Source organism: Mus caroli, unplaced genomic scaffold, assembly GCF_978045245.1.
Source record: "Mus caroli unplaced genomic scaffold, Mus_caroli_1 scaffold_18, whole genome shotgun sequence".
Taxonomy (NCBI): Eukaryota; Metazoa; Chordata; class Mammalia; order Rodentia; family Muridae; genus Mus; species Mus caroli.
Window position 1 is genome coordinate 73,347,737 of NW_028227273.1, and position 18,104 is coordinate 73,365,840.

General features: G+C 36.6%; 1 protein-coding gene across 2 annotated transcripts; it reads right to left on the bottom strand.

Moving 5' to 3' along the window:
- Nucleotides 1–2,338: 2,338 nt before the first annotated feature.
- Nucleotides 2,339–17,871, bottom strand: LOC110288100 (vomeronasal type-1 receptor 4-like). 2 transcript variants are annotated; one of them, XM_085832642.1, is made up of 3 exons: nucleotides 17,490–17,871; nucleotides 14,965–15,031; nucleotides 2,339–6,416 (listed from the first exon to the last, which is right to left on the bottom strand). In XM_085832642.1, exon 3 carries the CDS (start codon nucleotides 6,263–6,265, stop codon nucleotides 5,345–5,347), a length of 921 nt encoding a protein of 306 aa, XP_085688768.1. In that variant the 5' UTR covers nucleotides 6,266–6,416; nucleotides 14,965–15,031; nucleotides 17,490–17,871; the 3' UTR covers nucleotides 2,339–5,344. The 2 variants fall into 2 exon arrangements, with proteins under 2 accessions (XP_085688768.1, XP_085688767.1); XM_085832641.1 differs by lacking the exon at nucleotides 14,965–15,031.
- Between the last annotated feature and the right edge of the window lie 233 nt (nucleotides 17,872–18,104).

The following is an 18,104-nucleotide window of genomic DNA, read 5'->3' on the forward strand; positions in this document are numbered from 1 at the left end:
TTCTGTGATCACCACTCTACTCTCTGGTCTGTCAGTTGCTGCCTTCCATAAAACCATGTTCTGTTTGCTAGAAGCAGAGCCATCTGTAACCTAGGCATTAAACAGGAAAAGCTGGTACTCACCTTCTCCCTAATTTCCCTTTGGTACCTGTTTCTAGGGAGGGGTGGCATTTGGGTTGATTGATATTCCCTGTGGAGTCACAAAGCAGTCAGTCTGCAGTATCAACTCCAATACATTTGGCACCCTTTGTAGACAGGGTACCAGAATGAAGGAGTTCCACTAAGTAACATTTCTATTATTGTACTTCCCCTTCCATGGGTAGACATCCTATGCTTCCTCTGGTGCCTTGATTAAAACTAAGATCTGGAAGGTTTTCTGAATATTACTTGGTTTTTCTGCAGTGTGCTGTGGAAAGCTTTTAAGGTCTCATTTGGCATCCAAATTGTTTTTTTTTTTTACAAATAGAGAGAATTTTTTTTCTGAACATTGGAGGCATTTACAATTGAAGTCTACTGACCATTCTCTATCATTTATTTTGGCAAAGATATTCCAGTTTCTGTACTGTTTTAGGTGGAGGATGTTGAAATAAACTATATCATCTGGTTGGATGTATTCTATTTTACAGTATTCCATTATATATTCTAGCACCGTTTTCACAGTTTGTTCTTGGGGTTTATTCCAAATAAAATCATGTGACTTCCTTGTACTATAATACACGGGTTGCAAAATATCCATATAATCCTATAAGTTGTTGTACCTCTATTTTATTGGTTGGTGTTTTAAGGTGTTCTAATTTACTTATGACTTCTGTAGGTATTTCTGATTCTGTAGTGGACCACATTACACCCAAGAACTTATCCTTATTGAGGTCCAATCACCATTTCTCAATACCTATACTGATTTTTTGTTTTGTTTTGTTTTGCATATATCTTCCTGTCCTTTTCCTGTTATCAAAACATCAACATATAGATACATAATTCAGTTAGGTGCTGGTGTGAACTTATGCACTGTACATCTTATAATTTTCTGGGCAATTATTGGGCTGTTTATGTATCCTTGTGTTAGTCTAAGAAATTGGTACTGTCTTCATTGCCAAATAAATGTGGTATATTCTCTGCTTTGTGGGTGCATTGGTATTCAGAAAACATGTCTGACAAATCTATACTTGTCAGCCATTTTTGGTACTGCTTTCTTAATCCTCATGAAAATATGGTAATTGTTCTGGAAGTTTCGTGGGCAATTAATTTTCCTATAATCTACTCTCAGTCACCTTTTACCATTTGGTTTTAAAAATGGCCAAATTGGACTGTTGAATTTGAAGCTTTGAGTTGGTTCAATTACTCCTTATTTTAGTAAAGTTTCAATAGTTTCAGATATTTCCTCATTTTCTCCTATAATTGTGTGTGTGGCATAAAGGAAGTTTTAATTGTTGATAGCCTTTTAGACTCTATTTTTACTTCTACTAGATTACATTTTAATTTTGCAATCTTTTTAACGTTTAGTAAATCAGGAAACCTTTTTAAAAGTGTTGGGAAACCTAAAATATTTTCTGGTTCACTGCAATATGCAAAATCCAAGGGAATTATTTGGTCAAATACCATTAATTGCAACTTACATACAGGTACTATAGATTCTTCTGCCTCTCCTAGTATAATTATTTTTTCCATACTTGGTATAGTGTCTTGTAGTACTGTACATATATTGACATCACTTTCTGTGTCAATTAGCCACCTAACAATAATTTTCTTATTCTTAATTCTCATGGTGAACATAATATATGGTTTCATTGGTGCCTGACTTGATTCCTGTTGCAAGGAATTCTTATAACAGTACACTGACTGTTCTTTTTTTATGAGTTAGTTTGGGTTTGATCAATAACCAAATTCAAATAAATATACAGTCATGCCATATAAAAGGATGGCATGATGATTCTTGAGAATTTTGTAGCCAACAGGATTCAAAGGCTATGTAAAGCTGACGTTTTGTCTGGAGATTTTCTTATGTCTCAGTTAGTTTTAGAGTTCTTCCCATGTTGACAGATCAGTAAATTATGTTTTTTGTTCTTCTTGGTCTTCTTGATTCTTTTCTATCCATGTTTGTAACCAAGATCTTTCCAGGTGTCTTCCTCTATCAAGTCTGATATTTATCATTTTGGAAGGATTCCAAAGCCATTTTTTTTCTTTCCTGTTAACAAAAATACAGAGCCTCTCTTCCAAAATAGCATGTTCTTGGTCCGCTCTATTTTTGGCTTAGCTATTTTGATGTCATCAAAAGTATAGGTTGATTCAATTTAGCAGCATTCTTTTTATTTACATCTAGTTTATTTTGACCTTTCAGACAGAGAATTTGTAACACTATTATAACCATTGAATTTATAACCATTTTCATTTTGATAATTAAAACAATTTAAAACAAACCAACTTAAAACAATTATTTATTAAGAAAAGGCTTATCTGTATAGTCAGAACTGAATGTATTTGTTTATAGAATAGTATGGCTTCAGATTTATAAGTAACCTCACTGTCCATGCTCTTGTTTCCTAAGCATTGAGATTAAAGCCTAAAATTTATTTATTCATCCATGAATTCTTAAAAACAATTAATGTAATTTCCATTTTTTCTCTCTTTATTCTTTTTTTTAAAGGTTTATTTATTTATTATATTTAAGGACACTGTAGCTGTCTTCAGACACTCCAGAAGAGGGAGTCAGATCTTATTGCGGATGGTTGTGAGCCACCAAGTGTTTACTGGGATTTGAATCCGGACCTTCGAAAGAGAAGTCGGGTGCTCTTACCCACTGAGCCATCTCACCAGCCCTCTTTATTCTTAACAAAACATTTATATTAATTCCCATGTAGTCATTCTCTCACCTAAGTTCTTTTATATCTACCCTATTCTTCAAGTTCTTTCGTTTCAAAGACCATAAAGCTTACTTTGTGTTGCTGTAGAACTCGGGTCTATTGACTGATACAGTAGTTGATCATCCTAACAGGTAATCACACTATTATGATAAAAGGAAACTCTCTCTTTATTAGCATCTATCCAATGCTACATGGATTTTAATTAACACTGGAATTTTATGCCTATCTTCATCTTCTATCAATGTTTGTATATTGACTGTATATTCAACTTGCACAGATATTGTGGATTCTGTAACACAATAACTGTGCAGACAAATATTTAACTCAGATTTCTAGAGTCATAAAGCATGAAGAAATCAAGCACTTATATTTGCAGTTATATTTATCTGATTTTTTTCCTTGCATAATTATGGTAGTTGTTATGCCCTTAAACACAGAAAGAAAGAACCTGTTCATCGATCTTTGGAACAAAGAAAGACTGGGCTGAGAAGTGGGGATACTTAAGCAACAGTGAGAAAAATATAATCCAAGTAAAACAAACACATTATAATAGGATAGTCGGTTCACTCAATGAGTTGTAACATATACTTAGCAAAGTTAATTTAGCTAAGAATATGGGGTTCTACAGGCTATAATTTATAAGGTAGAATGTAGCATTAGTTTGCTGTAAAATGATAATTAGGACATCCCCCATATGTTATTTCACAATTACACTGATATTTTGAAAGACACAAGAGATCTAAGATTAGATCTTCATCATTAAAGAATACTATTTGCAGATTTCCATTGATTTTCAAGGCCATATAGCCATTTCTCCTGTCCTTCCAAGAAGCTGATCCCAAACTCTTCATTCTCCTCCCTATGCCCCCTCTCATCCAGGTTCTTCACTCCATTGGCCTCATATCAAATTTTCCTTACCCCTTTCACATGTGTTTCTGGCATTATTACTGTGCCTTTCTTCCTTTTAGAATCTTTGAGTTGTGCAATATAGCCTAGTACATGTATTTCATGACTATTATCCACATATAAGTGAGTACATAAAAGGCATGTCTTTTTGGACCTAGGTTACCTTACTCAGGGTGATATTCTCAAGTTCCATTTATTTGCATGCAAAATTCACGATTTCTTTGTTTTTAATATCTTAATAGTACCCCATTATGTAGATGTACTACATATTCTTTACCCATTCTTTAATTGAGTGACATCTAGGTTGTTTCCAGTTTCTTGTCATTATGAATAAAGCTGCTATGAAAATAGTTGGGAAGTGTCTTTGTGGGATGTTGGATCATCTCTTGGAAATATGTCCAGGAAGGCTATAACTGTATCTTATGGTAGCACCACTCACAGTTCTCTGAGAGACCACCAAATTGCACTCCAAAGTGGTTGTACAAGATTGTACTTCCACTGGAAATGAAGAATTGTTACCCTCAATCCACATCCTCAACAGAATGTGCTGTGTCTTGAGATTTTGATCTTAGGCATTCTAATGCGTAGAAGATGGAACATTAGACTTGATCTTATTTGCATTTCCCTTATCAATAAGGATTTGAACATTTCATTATGTGCTTCTCAGCGATTCAAGATTTCTTTGTTAAGAATTCTCTGAAATCTGCAACTGATGAGGTGAGGAAGTAGTTGTCGTCTCCAGGATAAGTCAGAGACCTGGGATCAAGGAGGTATCCAAAAAATCAGTAGGAGTGACATTAGCTGTGACTCACAGCACTGGGTATATGGAACCTAAAGAGTCTACCTCCTGTAGTCAGCCAGGAATCACAGAGAAGCAACAGAGACAGAAACCCACCCTCAAAGCTTTTAACCCGAAATTTATCATGTCTACAAGAAATGCAGGGATGTGGTATGTAACAGAGAATGAGAGAATAGCCAGTCAATAATTGGCCCAAACCATCGAAGGAGCAAGCACCAATCCCTGTTGTCCTTTAAGAAGCTCCACAGAGCAACATACTTAGACAGATATAGACACCCACAACCAAACAGTGAATGAAGCTTGGGGACTTTTATGGAAAAAATAGGAGGAAGGATTTTAGGGCCCCAAGGGGTATAGAAACTCCAACAGGGTCAAGTAATGTTGATCCTTGGGGATATCAGAGTCTGAACCACCAACCAAAGAACATACATGAACTAAACCTAGGCTTCTCTGCTCATATGTAGCAGATGTGCAGCTTGCTCTTCATGAAGGTTCCTGACAACTGGAGCCAGGGCTATCTCAAAAGCTATTGGCTGTATGGGGGATATGTTATTCTGGCTGGACTCCCTTATCTGTTCTCACTGGAAGTGGCTATCTTTGTAGAGATTTGAAGTGGCATGGTAGAGGGATACAAAGGGAGGCCCCACCTTCTATGAGGAGAAAGAGAGGGGAAGGATTGTAGGAGGGAGTGACTGAAAGGGAAACAGTGAGTGGGATATAAAATGAATACATAAAAATAAAAATAAATTAAAAATATTATTTATAGTTTTATTACAAGATTATGGTATTTTTATATTTCTTGTCCATGTAAAGCAGAATCTAAAAACAGTGAAATCATAACCTATCACAAATGGACCTAATGTAGGAAAACACATAGAAATTATGGCTGTGATATTTATCAACCACCGACTGGGATTATCTAAAAGAGCAATATAGCCTAGTAAAATGGAAGAGAGAGTACAAAATACTACAAAGGTGCAAACCAGAACCAGGATGGTCTGTACTGCTCTGTTTTCAGTGGAAGTTCTGAGGGAAGAATGAGCATGAAGGGTGTGTTGAACCCTCTTCTTGTGTACATAAAGTATGACAATCATGAAGATGCTGGAACATACAAGGAGCACAGAAAATAAGACTTCAGGAAACATACAGAATGATATATACATTAAATATACTATTTTATCATGGTCTACAGAGTAGCAGAACTGAGAATCACTCATCTGTGTCACATTTTCTAAATTCCTCTTGGTAGTTGTGTAGACAGGGAAAAGCATATTTACTAGCATCAACAGGATCCAGGAGAGACAAATGGATAGGTTCACAAACTTTGTAGTTTTGATTTTAAATTCCTTCCAGCAGTAGTTCCTGGGGCTGATGGTGATTACCCAAAAGACACTCAGGAGACAGGTGGTGCTGATGGACATACTTCTGGCAAGTCTTTGAGTATACAAAAGAAGCTTGCACCCGAAATCATTGAATACCAGATTCCACCCAAAGGCTCCAAATGCCCCAGGGATTCCGATGGAGATGATAATCAAGGAGTTGGATAAGAACATATGTATAAAAATCCTATATATGACCTTCAATGTATGTTCATTGAAGTAAAGGATTAGGTAGTAGAAAAGAAGAAAAAAGTTTTCTAGAATACCAAGTGCTGTCTGAAATGAGATCACTATTCCAATTGTCATGGTCCTCAAGTCCATTCTGGCTTTCAGCAGTTTTTTTTTTTTAAATCAAGGCAGCAAATGAATTTCTGAGTTAAAGCTTATACTGAAGTTTTCTTGCTTAAAATGTGTGTGTAAGGATCACAAAGCCAACTATATTCTAGATCATGTGGTCTGTCATAGCAAGACTCTGTTTCAAAACAAATATTTCATAATCATTAATAATTTCTAGTGAAATTTTTGAATATGCACTATAAATGCACATACATACAAATAGAGCTTATCTTACATTGTATTGAGATGCTAGCATTAAAAAAATGGCGCTCCACTGAATGAGAAGCACTGGCTAGTTCATTCAAGTGAAATGAGGGCTCACTTCTACAGTCCTGATTAGACAGGCTTATTGGAAGAAAATAAACTCTAGTCACCTTTTTAAAATAAGAGAAATTTATACATTTCTCATGTGATACTAAAGCCATAAAATTATAAATGTTACACAACAAAATTAACATGTACTCTTTGAACAAACACTATAAGAAGGAGAAGACTATAACAATAAATTCATGTTAAATATATGAACATGTTAATCTGACAAAAATTTCTCCTCAAATTTCACAAAATGCATACATAATGACACATGCATACTTGCTCATTTAGAGTCATATTGTGGGAAAGAGCTAGTAAAACTGCCCTATGTGACAAACTATTAACAAATGGAATGGAAATAGATGATTAAAACTACAGATAATTATATATACACATGTACACACACATACACTTGTGTGTACATGTGTATGTATATGTATTTATATATATGTATAGATATATGTTTTCATACTTATATATAAATATAGACACACATTTGTTGGTGAATAAACAGTAATAACTTTGGTTCTTATTTGATTCACTATTTGATGTTACTATATAGTAGAATAAATGAAATGGAAAGACCATAGGAGATGCTAGCTCTCATTAAGAATGAAGTTAGATCATCCGGCCGGATCAGCGCCGGGGAAGCTAGAGCACAGGGACCTGAGACTGCATTAGTTAGGGAAGCAGAAACCGGCCTGAGTAGGGCCACAGGCCTCATCCGGCCGGATCAGCACAGGGGAAGCTTGAGCACAGGGTCGCCTGACACCCGCCAGCTACCCACGACCCCTGCCACAGGATTTTGAGACTGCTGGTGAGTGGAACACAGCTTCTGCTCCAGTCCAATCACGCGGGACCTGAGACTGCTTTGGTTGGGGAGGCAGAAATCCGGCCTACATAGGGCCACAAGCCTCTTCCGGCCAGAAAAGCACCGGGGCAGCTAGGGCGCAGGGTCGGCTGACACTCGCCAGCTACCCACAACACTCACCACAGGATCTTAAGACTTCTGGTGAGTGGAACACAGCTTCTGCTCCAATCCAATTGCACGCGGGACCAGAGACTGCATTAGTTAGGGAAGCAGAAAACCGGCCTGAGTAGGACCACAGGCCTCTTCCGGCTGGACCAGCACCTGGGTACCTCCAGCCAGCTTCCCACGACCCCCACCGCAGGATTTTGAGACTGCTGGTGAGTGGAACACAGCTTCTGCTCCAATCTTTAAACAGTGACAATGATAACAACTAACCCCAGAGATTACCAGATGGCGAAAGGTAAACGTAATAATCTTACTAACAGAAACCAAGACCACTCACCATCATCAGAACCCAGCACCCCCACTTCGCCCAGTCCAGGGCACCCCAACACACCGGAAAAGCTAGACACGGATCTAAAAGTATATCTCATGATGATGGTAGAGGACATCAAGAAGGACTTTAATAACTCACTTAAAGAATTACAGGAGAATGTGGCTAAAGAGTTACAAGTCCTTAAAGAAAAACAGGATAACACAATCAAACAGGTAGAAGTCCTTAAAGAAAAACAGGAAAACACATCCAAACAGATGATGGAAATGAAAAAAACCATACTAGACCTAAAAAGGGAAGTAGACACAATAAAGAAAACCCAAAATGAGGCAACACTGGAGATAGAAACCCTAGGAAAGAAATCTGGAACCATAGATACGAGCATCAGCAACAGAATACAAGAGATGGAAGAGAGAATCTCAGGTGCAGAAGATTCCATAGAGAACATCGGCACAACAATCAAGGAAAATGTAAAATGCAAAAAGATCCTAACTCAAAACATCCAAGAAATACAGGACACAATGAGAAGACCAAACCTACGGATAATAGGAGTGGATGAGAATGAAGATTTTCAACTCAAAGGACCAGCAAACATCTTCAACAAAATTATAGAAGAAAACTTCCCAAATCTAAAGAAAGAGATGCCCATGAACATACAAGAAGCCTACAGAACTCCAAATAGACTGGAACAGAAAAGAAATACCTCCCGACACATAATAATCAGAACAACAGATGCTCTAAATAAAGATAGAATACTAAAAGCAGTAAGAGAAAAAGGCCAAGTAACATATAAAGGCAAGCCTATCAGAATTACACTAGATTTTTCACCAGAGACTATGAAAGCCAGAAGATCCTAAACGGATGTTATACAGACACTAAAAGAACACAAATTCCAGCCCAGGCTACTATACCCAGCCAAACTCTCAATTAACATAGATGGAGAAACCAAAGTATTCCACGACAAAACCAGATTCACACATTATCTCTCCACGAATCCAGCCCTTCAAAGGATAATAACAGAAAAAAATCAATACAAGGACAGGAACCACGCCCTAGAAACAACAAAAAGGTAATCCCTCAACAAACCTAAAAGAAGACAGCCACAAGAACAGAATGCCAACTTTAACAACAAAAATAACAGGAAACAACAATTACTTTTCCTTAATATCTCTTAATATCAATGGACTCAACTCCCCAATAAAAAGACATAGACTAACAAACTGGCTACACAAACAAGACCCAACATTTTGCTGCTTACAGGAAACTCATCTCAGAGAAAAAGATAGACACTACCTCAGAATGAAAGGCTGGAAAACAAATTTCCAAGCAAATGGTATGAAGAAACAAGCTGGAGTAGCCATTCTAATATCTGATAAGATTGACTTCCAACCCAAAGTCATTAAAAAAGACAGGGAGGGGCACTTCATACTCATCAAAGGTAAAATCCTCCAAGAGGAACTATCAATCCTGAATATCTATGCTCCAAATACAAAGGCAGCCACATTCATTAAAGAAACTTTAGTAAATCTCAAAGCACACATTGCACCTCATACAATAATAGTGGGAGACTTCAACACACCACTTTCACCAATGGACAGATCATGGAAACAGAAACTAAACAGGGACACAGAGAAACTAAGAGAAATTATGAATCAAATGGATCTGGCAGATATCTACAGAACATTCTATCCTAAAACAAAAGGATATACCTTCTACTCAGCACCTCATGGCACCTTCTCCAAAATTGACCACATAATTGGTCACAAAACAGGACTCAACAGATACAAAAATATTGAAATTGTCCCATGCATCCTATCAGATCACCATGGACTAAAGCTGATCTTCAATAACAAAATAAATAATAGAAAGCCAACCTTCACGTGGAAACTGAACAACACTCTTCTCAATGATACCTTGGTCAAGGAAGGAATAAAGAAAGAAATTAAGGACCTTTTAGAGTTCAATGAAAATGAAGCCACAACATACCCAAACTTATGGGACGCAATGAAAGCATTTCTAAGAGGAAAACTCATAGCTCTGAGTGCCTCCAAAAGGAAACTAGAGAGAGCACATATTAGCAGCTTGACAACACACCTAAAAGCACTAGAACAAAAGGAAGCAAATTCACCCAAGAGGAGTAGACGGCAGGAAATAATCAAACTCAGGGGTGAAATCAACCAAGTGGAAACAAGAAAAACTATTCAAAGAATCAACCAATCAAGGAGCTGGTTCTTTGAGAAAATCAACAAGATAGATAAACCCTTATCCAGACTCACTAGAGGGCACAGGGAAAGCATCCTAATTAACAAAATCAGAAATGAAAAAGGAGACATAACAACAGATCCTGAAGACATTCAAAACACCATCAGATCCTTCTACCAAAGGCTATACTCAACAAAACTGGAGAACCTGGATGAAATGGAGAAGTTCCTAGACAGATACCAGGTACCAAAGTTGAATCAAGATCAGGTTAATGATCTAAACAGCCCTATAACCCCCAAAGAAATAGAAGCAGTCATTAATAGTCTCCCAACTAAAAAAAGCCCAGGACCAGATGGGTTTACTGCAGAGTTCTATCAGACCTTCAAAGAAGATCTAATCCCAGTTCTTCACAAACTATTCCACAAAATAGAAACAGAAGGTACTCTACCCAACTCATTCTATGAAGCCACAATTACTCTGATACCTAAACCACAAAAAGACCCAACAAAAATAGAAAACTTCAGACCAATATCCCTTATGAATATTGATGCAAAAATCCTCAATAAAGTTCTTGCTAACCGAATCCAAGAACACATCAAAACAATCATCCATCCTGACCAAGTAGGTTTCATCCCAGGGATGCAGGGATGGTTCAATATATGGAAATCCATCAACGTAATCCAGTATATAAACAAACTCAAAGAAAAAAACCACATGGTCATCTCGTTAGATGCGGAAAAAGCATTTGACAAGATCCAACACCCATTCATGATAAAAGTCTTGGAAAGATCAGGAATTCAAGGCCCATACCTAAACATGATAAAAGCAATCTACAGCAAACCAGTAGCCAACATCAAAGTAAATGGTGAGAAGCTTGAAGCAATCCCTCTAAAATCAGGGACTAGACAAGGCTGTCCACTTTCTCCATACCTATTCAACATTGTACTTGAAGTCCTAGCCAGAGCAATTCGACAACAAAAGGAGATCAAAGGGATACAAATTGGAAAAGATGAAGTCAAAATATCACTTTTTGCAGATGATATGATAGTATATATAAGTGACCCTAAAAATTCCATGAGAGAACTCCTAAGCCTGATAAACAGCTTCGGTGAAGTAGCTGGATATAAAATTAACTCAAACAAATCAATGACCTTTCTCTACACAAAGAATAAACAGGCTGAGAAAGAAATTAGGGAAACAACACCCTTCTCAATAGTCACAAATAATATAAAATATCTTGGCGTGACTCTAACTAAGGAAGTGAAAGATCTGTATAATAAAAACTTCAAGTCTCTGAAGAAAGAAATTATAGAAGATCTCAGAAGATGGAAAGAGCTCCCATGCTCATGGATTGGCAGGATCAACATTGTAAAAATGGCTATCTTGCCAAAAGCAATCTACAGATTCAATGCAATCCCCATCAAAATTCCAAATCAATTCTTCAACGAATTAGAAAGTGCAATCTGCAAATTCATCTGGAATAACAAAAAACGTAGGATAGCAAAAACTCTTCTCAAGGATAAAAGAACCTCTGGTGGAATCACCATGTCGGACCTAAAGCTGTACTACAGAGCAATTGTGATAAAAACTGCATGTTACTGGTATAGTACAGACAAATAGACCAATGGAATAGAATTGAAGACCCTGAGATGAACCCACACACCTAAGGTCACTTGATCTTCGACAAGGGAGCTAAAAACATCCAGTGGAAGAAAGACAGCATTTTCAACAAATGGTGCTGGCACAACTGGTTGTTAACATGTAGAAGAATGCGAATCGATCCATTCCTATCTCCTTGTACTAAGGTCAAGTCTAAGTGGATCAAGGAACTTCACATAAAACCAGAGACACTGAAACTTATAGAGGAGAAAGTGGGGAAAAGCCTTGAAGATATGGGCACAGGGGAAAAATTCCTGAATAGAACAGTAATGGCTTGTGCTGTAAGATCGAGAATTGACAAGTGGGACCTCATGAAACTACAAAGCTTCTGCAAGGCTAAAGACACCATCAATAAGACAAAAAAACCACCAACAGATTGGGAAAGGATCTTCACCTATCCTAAATCAGATAAGGGACTAATATCCAATATATATAAAGAACTCAAGAAGGTGGACTCCAGAAAGTCAAATAACCCCATTAAAAAATGGGGCTCAGAACTGAACAAAGAATTCTCACCTGAGGAATACCGAATGGCAGAGAAGCACCTGAAAAAATGTTCAACATCCTTAATCATCAGGGAAATGCAAATCAAAACAACCCTGAGATTCCACCTCACACCAGTCAGAATGGCTAAGATCAAAAATTCAGGTGACAGCAGATGCTGGCGAGGATGTGGAGAAAGAGGAACACTCCTCCATTGTTGGTGGGATTGCAAGCTTGTACAACCACTCTGGAAATCTGTCTGGCGGTTCCTCAGAAAATTGGACATAGTACTACCGGATGATCCAGCAATACCTCTCCTGGGCATATATCCAGAAGATGTCCCAACCGGTAAGAAGGACACATGCTCCACTATGTTCATAGCAGCCCTATTTATAATAGCCAGAAGCTGGAAAGAACCCAGATGTCCCTCAACAGAGGAATGGATACAGAAATTATTGTACATTTACACAATGGAGTACTACTCAGCTATTAAAAAGAATGAATTTATGAAATTCCTAGCCAAATGGATGGACCTGGAGGGCATCATCTTGAGTGAAGTAACACAATAACAAAAGAACTCACACAATATGTATTCACTGATAAGTGGATATTAGCCCAAAACTTAGGATACCCAAGATATAAGATCCAATTTGATAAACGCATGAAACTCAAGAAGAATGAAGACCAAAGTGTGGACACTGTGCACCTTCTTAGAATTGGGAACAAAACACCCAGGGAAGGAGTTATAGAGACAAAGTTTGTAGCTGTGATGAAAGGATGGACCATTTAGAGACTGCCGTATCCAGGGATCCATCCCATAATCAGCTTCTAAACGCTGACACCATTGCATACACTAGCAAGATTTTGCTGAAAGAACCCAAATATAGCTGTCTCTTGTGAGACGATGCCGGGGCCTAGCAAACACTGGAGTGGATGTTCATAGTCAGCTATTGGAGGTATCACAGGGCTCCCAATGGAGAAGCTAGAGAAAGTACCCAAGGAGCTAAAGGGATCTGCAACCCTATTTTTGGAACAACATGGTGTACTAACCAGAACCCCGGAGCTCTTGTCTCTAGCTGCATATGTATCGAAAGATGGCCTAGTCGGCCATCAATGGAAAGAGAGGCCCATTGGACTTGCAAACTTTATATGCCCCAATATAGGGGAATGCCAGGGCCAAAAGAATGGGAATGGTTGGGTAGGGAAGTGGGGGGCGCTATGGGGGACTTTTGGGATAGCATTGGAAATGTAATTGAGGAAAATATGTAATAAAAATATATATATAAAAAAAAAACAAGATACCAGAAAAAAAAAAAAAGAATGAAGTTAGAGTCTCATGAACTGTTCCTAGTTTTTCCATTGATAGTATGTTTATCAAGAATAGGTAAGAATGCATCTGTCAAAATGGCATTCTTGTAATGATGTCTTCACAGACAAAAATCACATTATATAAATAAGCAGTAGTCTCTAACTAGAGATGTCCCCACATATCAATTAGAAGTGCACTGACCCAGATGATAAACAGTGAGTTTCTCCACAACAATGTAAATAAAAGGGGAAAGCATTCACAAAAATAAAATGCCTCAAAAACTACCAAGGAAAACATGAGTTCTTGAATTATGACTGTATTCATACGAGTACAGTATATGTCTGCATTGATTACATTTGCTGAACATTAACCTAGATATGAACCTATGCCCTGATAGTTGTACACCAACTCAAAATACCAGAGAACAACATCTTCGTGTAATGACAGATAATTTCAACAAGTCTAGTTGTCTATATCCTATTTCTATTTGTGAGCTGAAGTAGTTCAGGGAATATCTAACTCTAAATATTATTAGGATATGTTCTAGACTTTCTAAAATGCTGCTATTACAACCTATAGATTCCTGTAATTGTCACCCACAGGTAATTTTTAATTTATTGATGTAAGTGGTGCACGATGAGTTTCACTTGTGAATTCCAGTGAGTTTTTCTTTTAATTACCTATCACAAAACAGAAGGGTTGCTTATATGTGATGCATTAGAAGTAGTGAATTTTTATCGAATGAACATGGAGACACATAGTTGCGGATAGCACTGGGGATAATTATATTTGATGTTAATTCCATCCTCTTGTGAGGGGCTATAAACAGGGAATGAGTCAGCACTCAGGTTATTTCCTGTAAATCTGCTTCCCACCTTAAATTGTAAAATAAAGGAGAGCTGATGATTGGGCAGATATGGGGATGGTGGAGTGGAAGGGGTAGGGAGAGAAGAAGGAGAAAATGAAAGAGGGAGAGAATGCAGAGGAGAAGAAGTAGAAAAGCAGAGCAAAGGCACATGACCTGGAGATACTGCAAGTTCTAGGGGTCTTATAAGCTGTGGAAGATGGTAGTGTAGCAGTAGATCTGCCCAATCTAGGTGCACAGATTGTATACATATTAACTGAGTTGTATTTTTATTGCCTGGGAATATTTGGGTAGGAAATTTACCACAACAAACAAACAAATAAAATTCATGAGTTACAAATATTACTGTCATGTATAGCGTGAAATCATTATGATACTCATTTGTACAATGTAATAATTCTTTCTTGTACTTTATGATGTTTGAGTGTTTATTCAGACAATTAAGTCTTAGAAAGGAAAAAAAATCAGACAGAATAGACCACATCTTACAGAAAGAAGTTGAAAATACATTATGCATGGTAGCTTCTTAAAGTCCACCCATGTGGAATACCTGCTTTGCGGTGGTGTCTGGAAACATGCTTAGAATTTTCTTCAGAAGAATATTCTAGGGCAGATCTCTGAGTATAGAAATAATAATCATAGTTACTGGAAAACATTTCCTTGAGGTTAGAGACACCTTAAAAATCAGTGATGGAGAAGTAGTATGAAACAGATGTTTAATAATAGTAACAACAGCAACAACAAACAATAACAATGAACTTAACCCCCATTAGGAGAAGAAAAGGAGGAAATGATGTGAAGAGAGTAACTATGATTTCATATTTATAGTGAATCATTTGAACTAATCCCACTTCTGAATGCATGTGTCATTCTGCAATAACTAATACCTGCTATTATGTAAAAGTTACAGTATGTTTTTACAGGATTCCCACGGGGTGGTCATATTTACAAGATTAACTTAATCATGAAATCTTAATGCAGATCACTTACTTGAGATCTACTTTGTTAAAAGGCGTTTTCAATTTAATTAAAAATTACAAGGAAATAAAAATATCACTGTGTAGCTAAAGTCATTTCACATCATCTCTAATGTCTGAGAGAAAATTTTGTAATTGATTACCTAATTTGTAATTTAGGGCTGTTTGGTGACTTGACAAATGAAAAAAATTATCTGGCTGCTTGCACAGACATTTACATAATTTTGTGCTCAATGATATTATACCACCTATATTTTGAATTATTCAATGTATATTCTGTATCCTAAGTTGTCCACAATGTATATAAATACAATTTTCTTATACAGTATACATCAACAGAAACTACTTATGTCTAATTTGAATTTGATATGTTAAGATAGACCTAATACTTTTGCATCAGAATACTTTTTGTGATTTTATGATGAAAACATTATTGCACTGTTCAAATAAAGATCATAACAGTATTATTTTCATGTACTTTGCTCAAAAGTCATAATCAGCTATAAAACACTAAAACTAACATGTGAAATAACATTGTAGTATAGAGTAATACTGAGTGGAACAGGAAGATTACTTTTTGAAGTGCTTGCAACAGAGTTGGAGAATGAATATTCAATCTCTAGAACTCACATAAAATAAATAATTAGTGAGATATTATGTAATCTTTAAAAACTTATTTCTACAAGTTTTTCTTATCACGCAATTATATAAATTTCTCAATCTTCTCTCTTCAAAGCTTCTCATATAAGACTTTTGCTCACTTTTATATTATGACCCCCTTTTTCAACAATTGATGTTACATATATATGTAAATATATAAACATATAAGTAATATCTATTTATATATAAACATATATGCATATATTCATATATTTATACATATACATGTTGGGATATTTTGTATAAAACATAAATACGGTCTGTATAATACTAACTGTATAATTGTTATCAGCACTGATCATTTGGTACAGAAAACCTCATCAAATTGAAATGCAAATTTTGGAACCCAGTTCCTACTAAGTCTACAATTCAATGCTTTCAGAGAAGTATGACTATACAAGGCAGAGAAAATGAAAATTTGCTTTCATGATGTATCACCTAGGAATGGCAGAAGGAAAACACATAAATCCTTGAAGATAATAGGACTAGAAATAAATATGTTAATGTCATTCACTTTGGGTCAAAGCACTGCAAATCAGAATCAAACGTTATCTGGAATCAATGAATAGCCAATCTAGTTTAATAAGAGTTATAGGCAACTGACAGACCATGTCTGAAATAATAACACTAATATCATCTAAGCAAGTCCCAATGAGTTTGCCCTCCAAACAAACCTGTACAGTTAATGGAGAATGCATCTGAACATACATTGAATCTAACCAATGTACACAACAAAAGTTATTAAGTCACTAGCAATTTAAAGTTAAAGCCTTCTATTTATGAATTCCCATTTTCAGTCAAACTTTTAGTAGGAAATCTAGTGAAGGTTATTTAACTACAAGGCATACATGAACAGAATCTGAATATATGAATAATTATCCAATGTATGTACTTAAGCAAAAAAGAAAATATTTGTTGTGGACATATTCTTGTTATTTAATCTTTGCCAGCCATGACCTTACTTACATGTGCCAACAACATCAACTATGAAGACTGGGAAACACAATTGGAAGGTTGTAGGAACAACTGGGTATCACTAAATAAGTGAGAAAGAAGTAATGAACATGATGTTCATCCTAGATAAACATTGTATTGGACTCTCCATGACAATTTCGTCTTTCCTTCACTGTGTGTTACCAGGTTTGCAGAGGAAAGCAGCCTCTAAAATCAGTACATCACTGACTCTTAGGTCATGTTTCATTTTATTACAAAAGCTGGTTCAGATTCTAGATTTTTTGTCTAACATTAGATGACTATAACTTCATTTTAATCTTAGTAAAACATATGAAACTTTGATCTCAGGATTTATGGTTGTCATATTTAAAATTCTGTGCATGATTAATATAAAATATATAAATATGGAAACACAAATCACACACTTACTATAATCACTAAACACCTTTGAAATCAGATTTGATAAATCATGTGGGTGACTTACCAATAGTCAGCAGCAGAGAGGATTTTATCACAGAGTGTTTGGAATGTCAGGGATCAGCACCAGGTCAAAGATACTCTTCTCCTTCGTATATCCATTTGTAGTCCAAAACGTTTTCTTCTTCCATAGTTGAAATTTTGCTACATTTGGTCCACCCCAGAATCCCTTCTCCAGACTAGAACACCTACCAGACCTTGCTTATATTCTCTGCTTAACAGGCTCAGTACAAGTTGCATACCTCACTCTTTTCTTCAGCAGAACTTTCAGTGTGTATCTCTGGGCATGACTCTCAGCACAGTAGGAGAGACACAGAGAGATACCCTGGTAAATATTCATAGCTCTGCGACTTCATCTCCCTCAGAATGGTAATCTTTATCTCCCTAGGTGACAATGACAATGACAGTGCTGGCTTTGGTGGCCAATAACTTTTCTGAGACTTCTTCCAGTATCTAATCATCAAAGATGATTTCTTTTTTGTTGAGTCTCAAAAGAGGCAAAGTCTTTGGAGAGCTTCTTAGGATTTCATGATTTCTGAATCCTGGCAGGGAGGAAAGTTTCTTGAAGCATCAGGTTTTGATATGTCAGAGTCCTTCATGGAAACTTTGGTGTGTCCTTGGA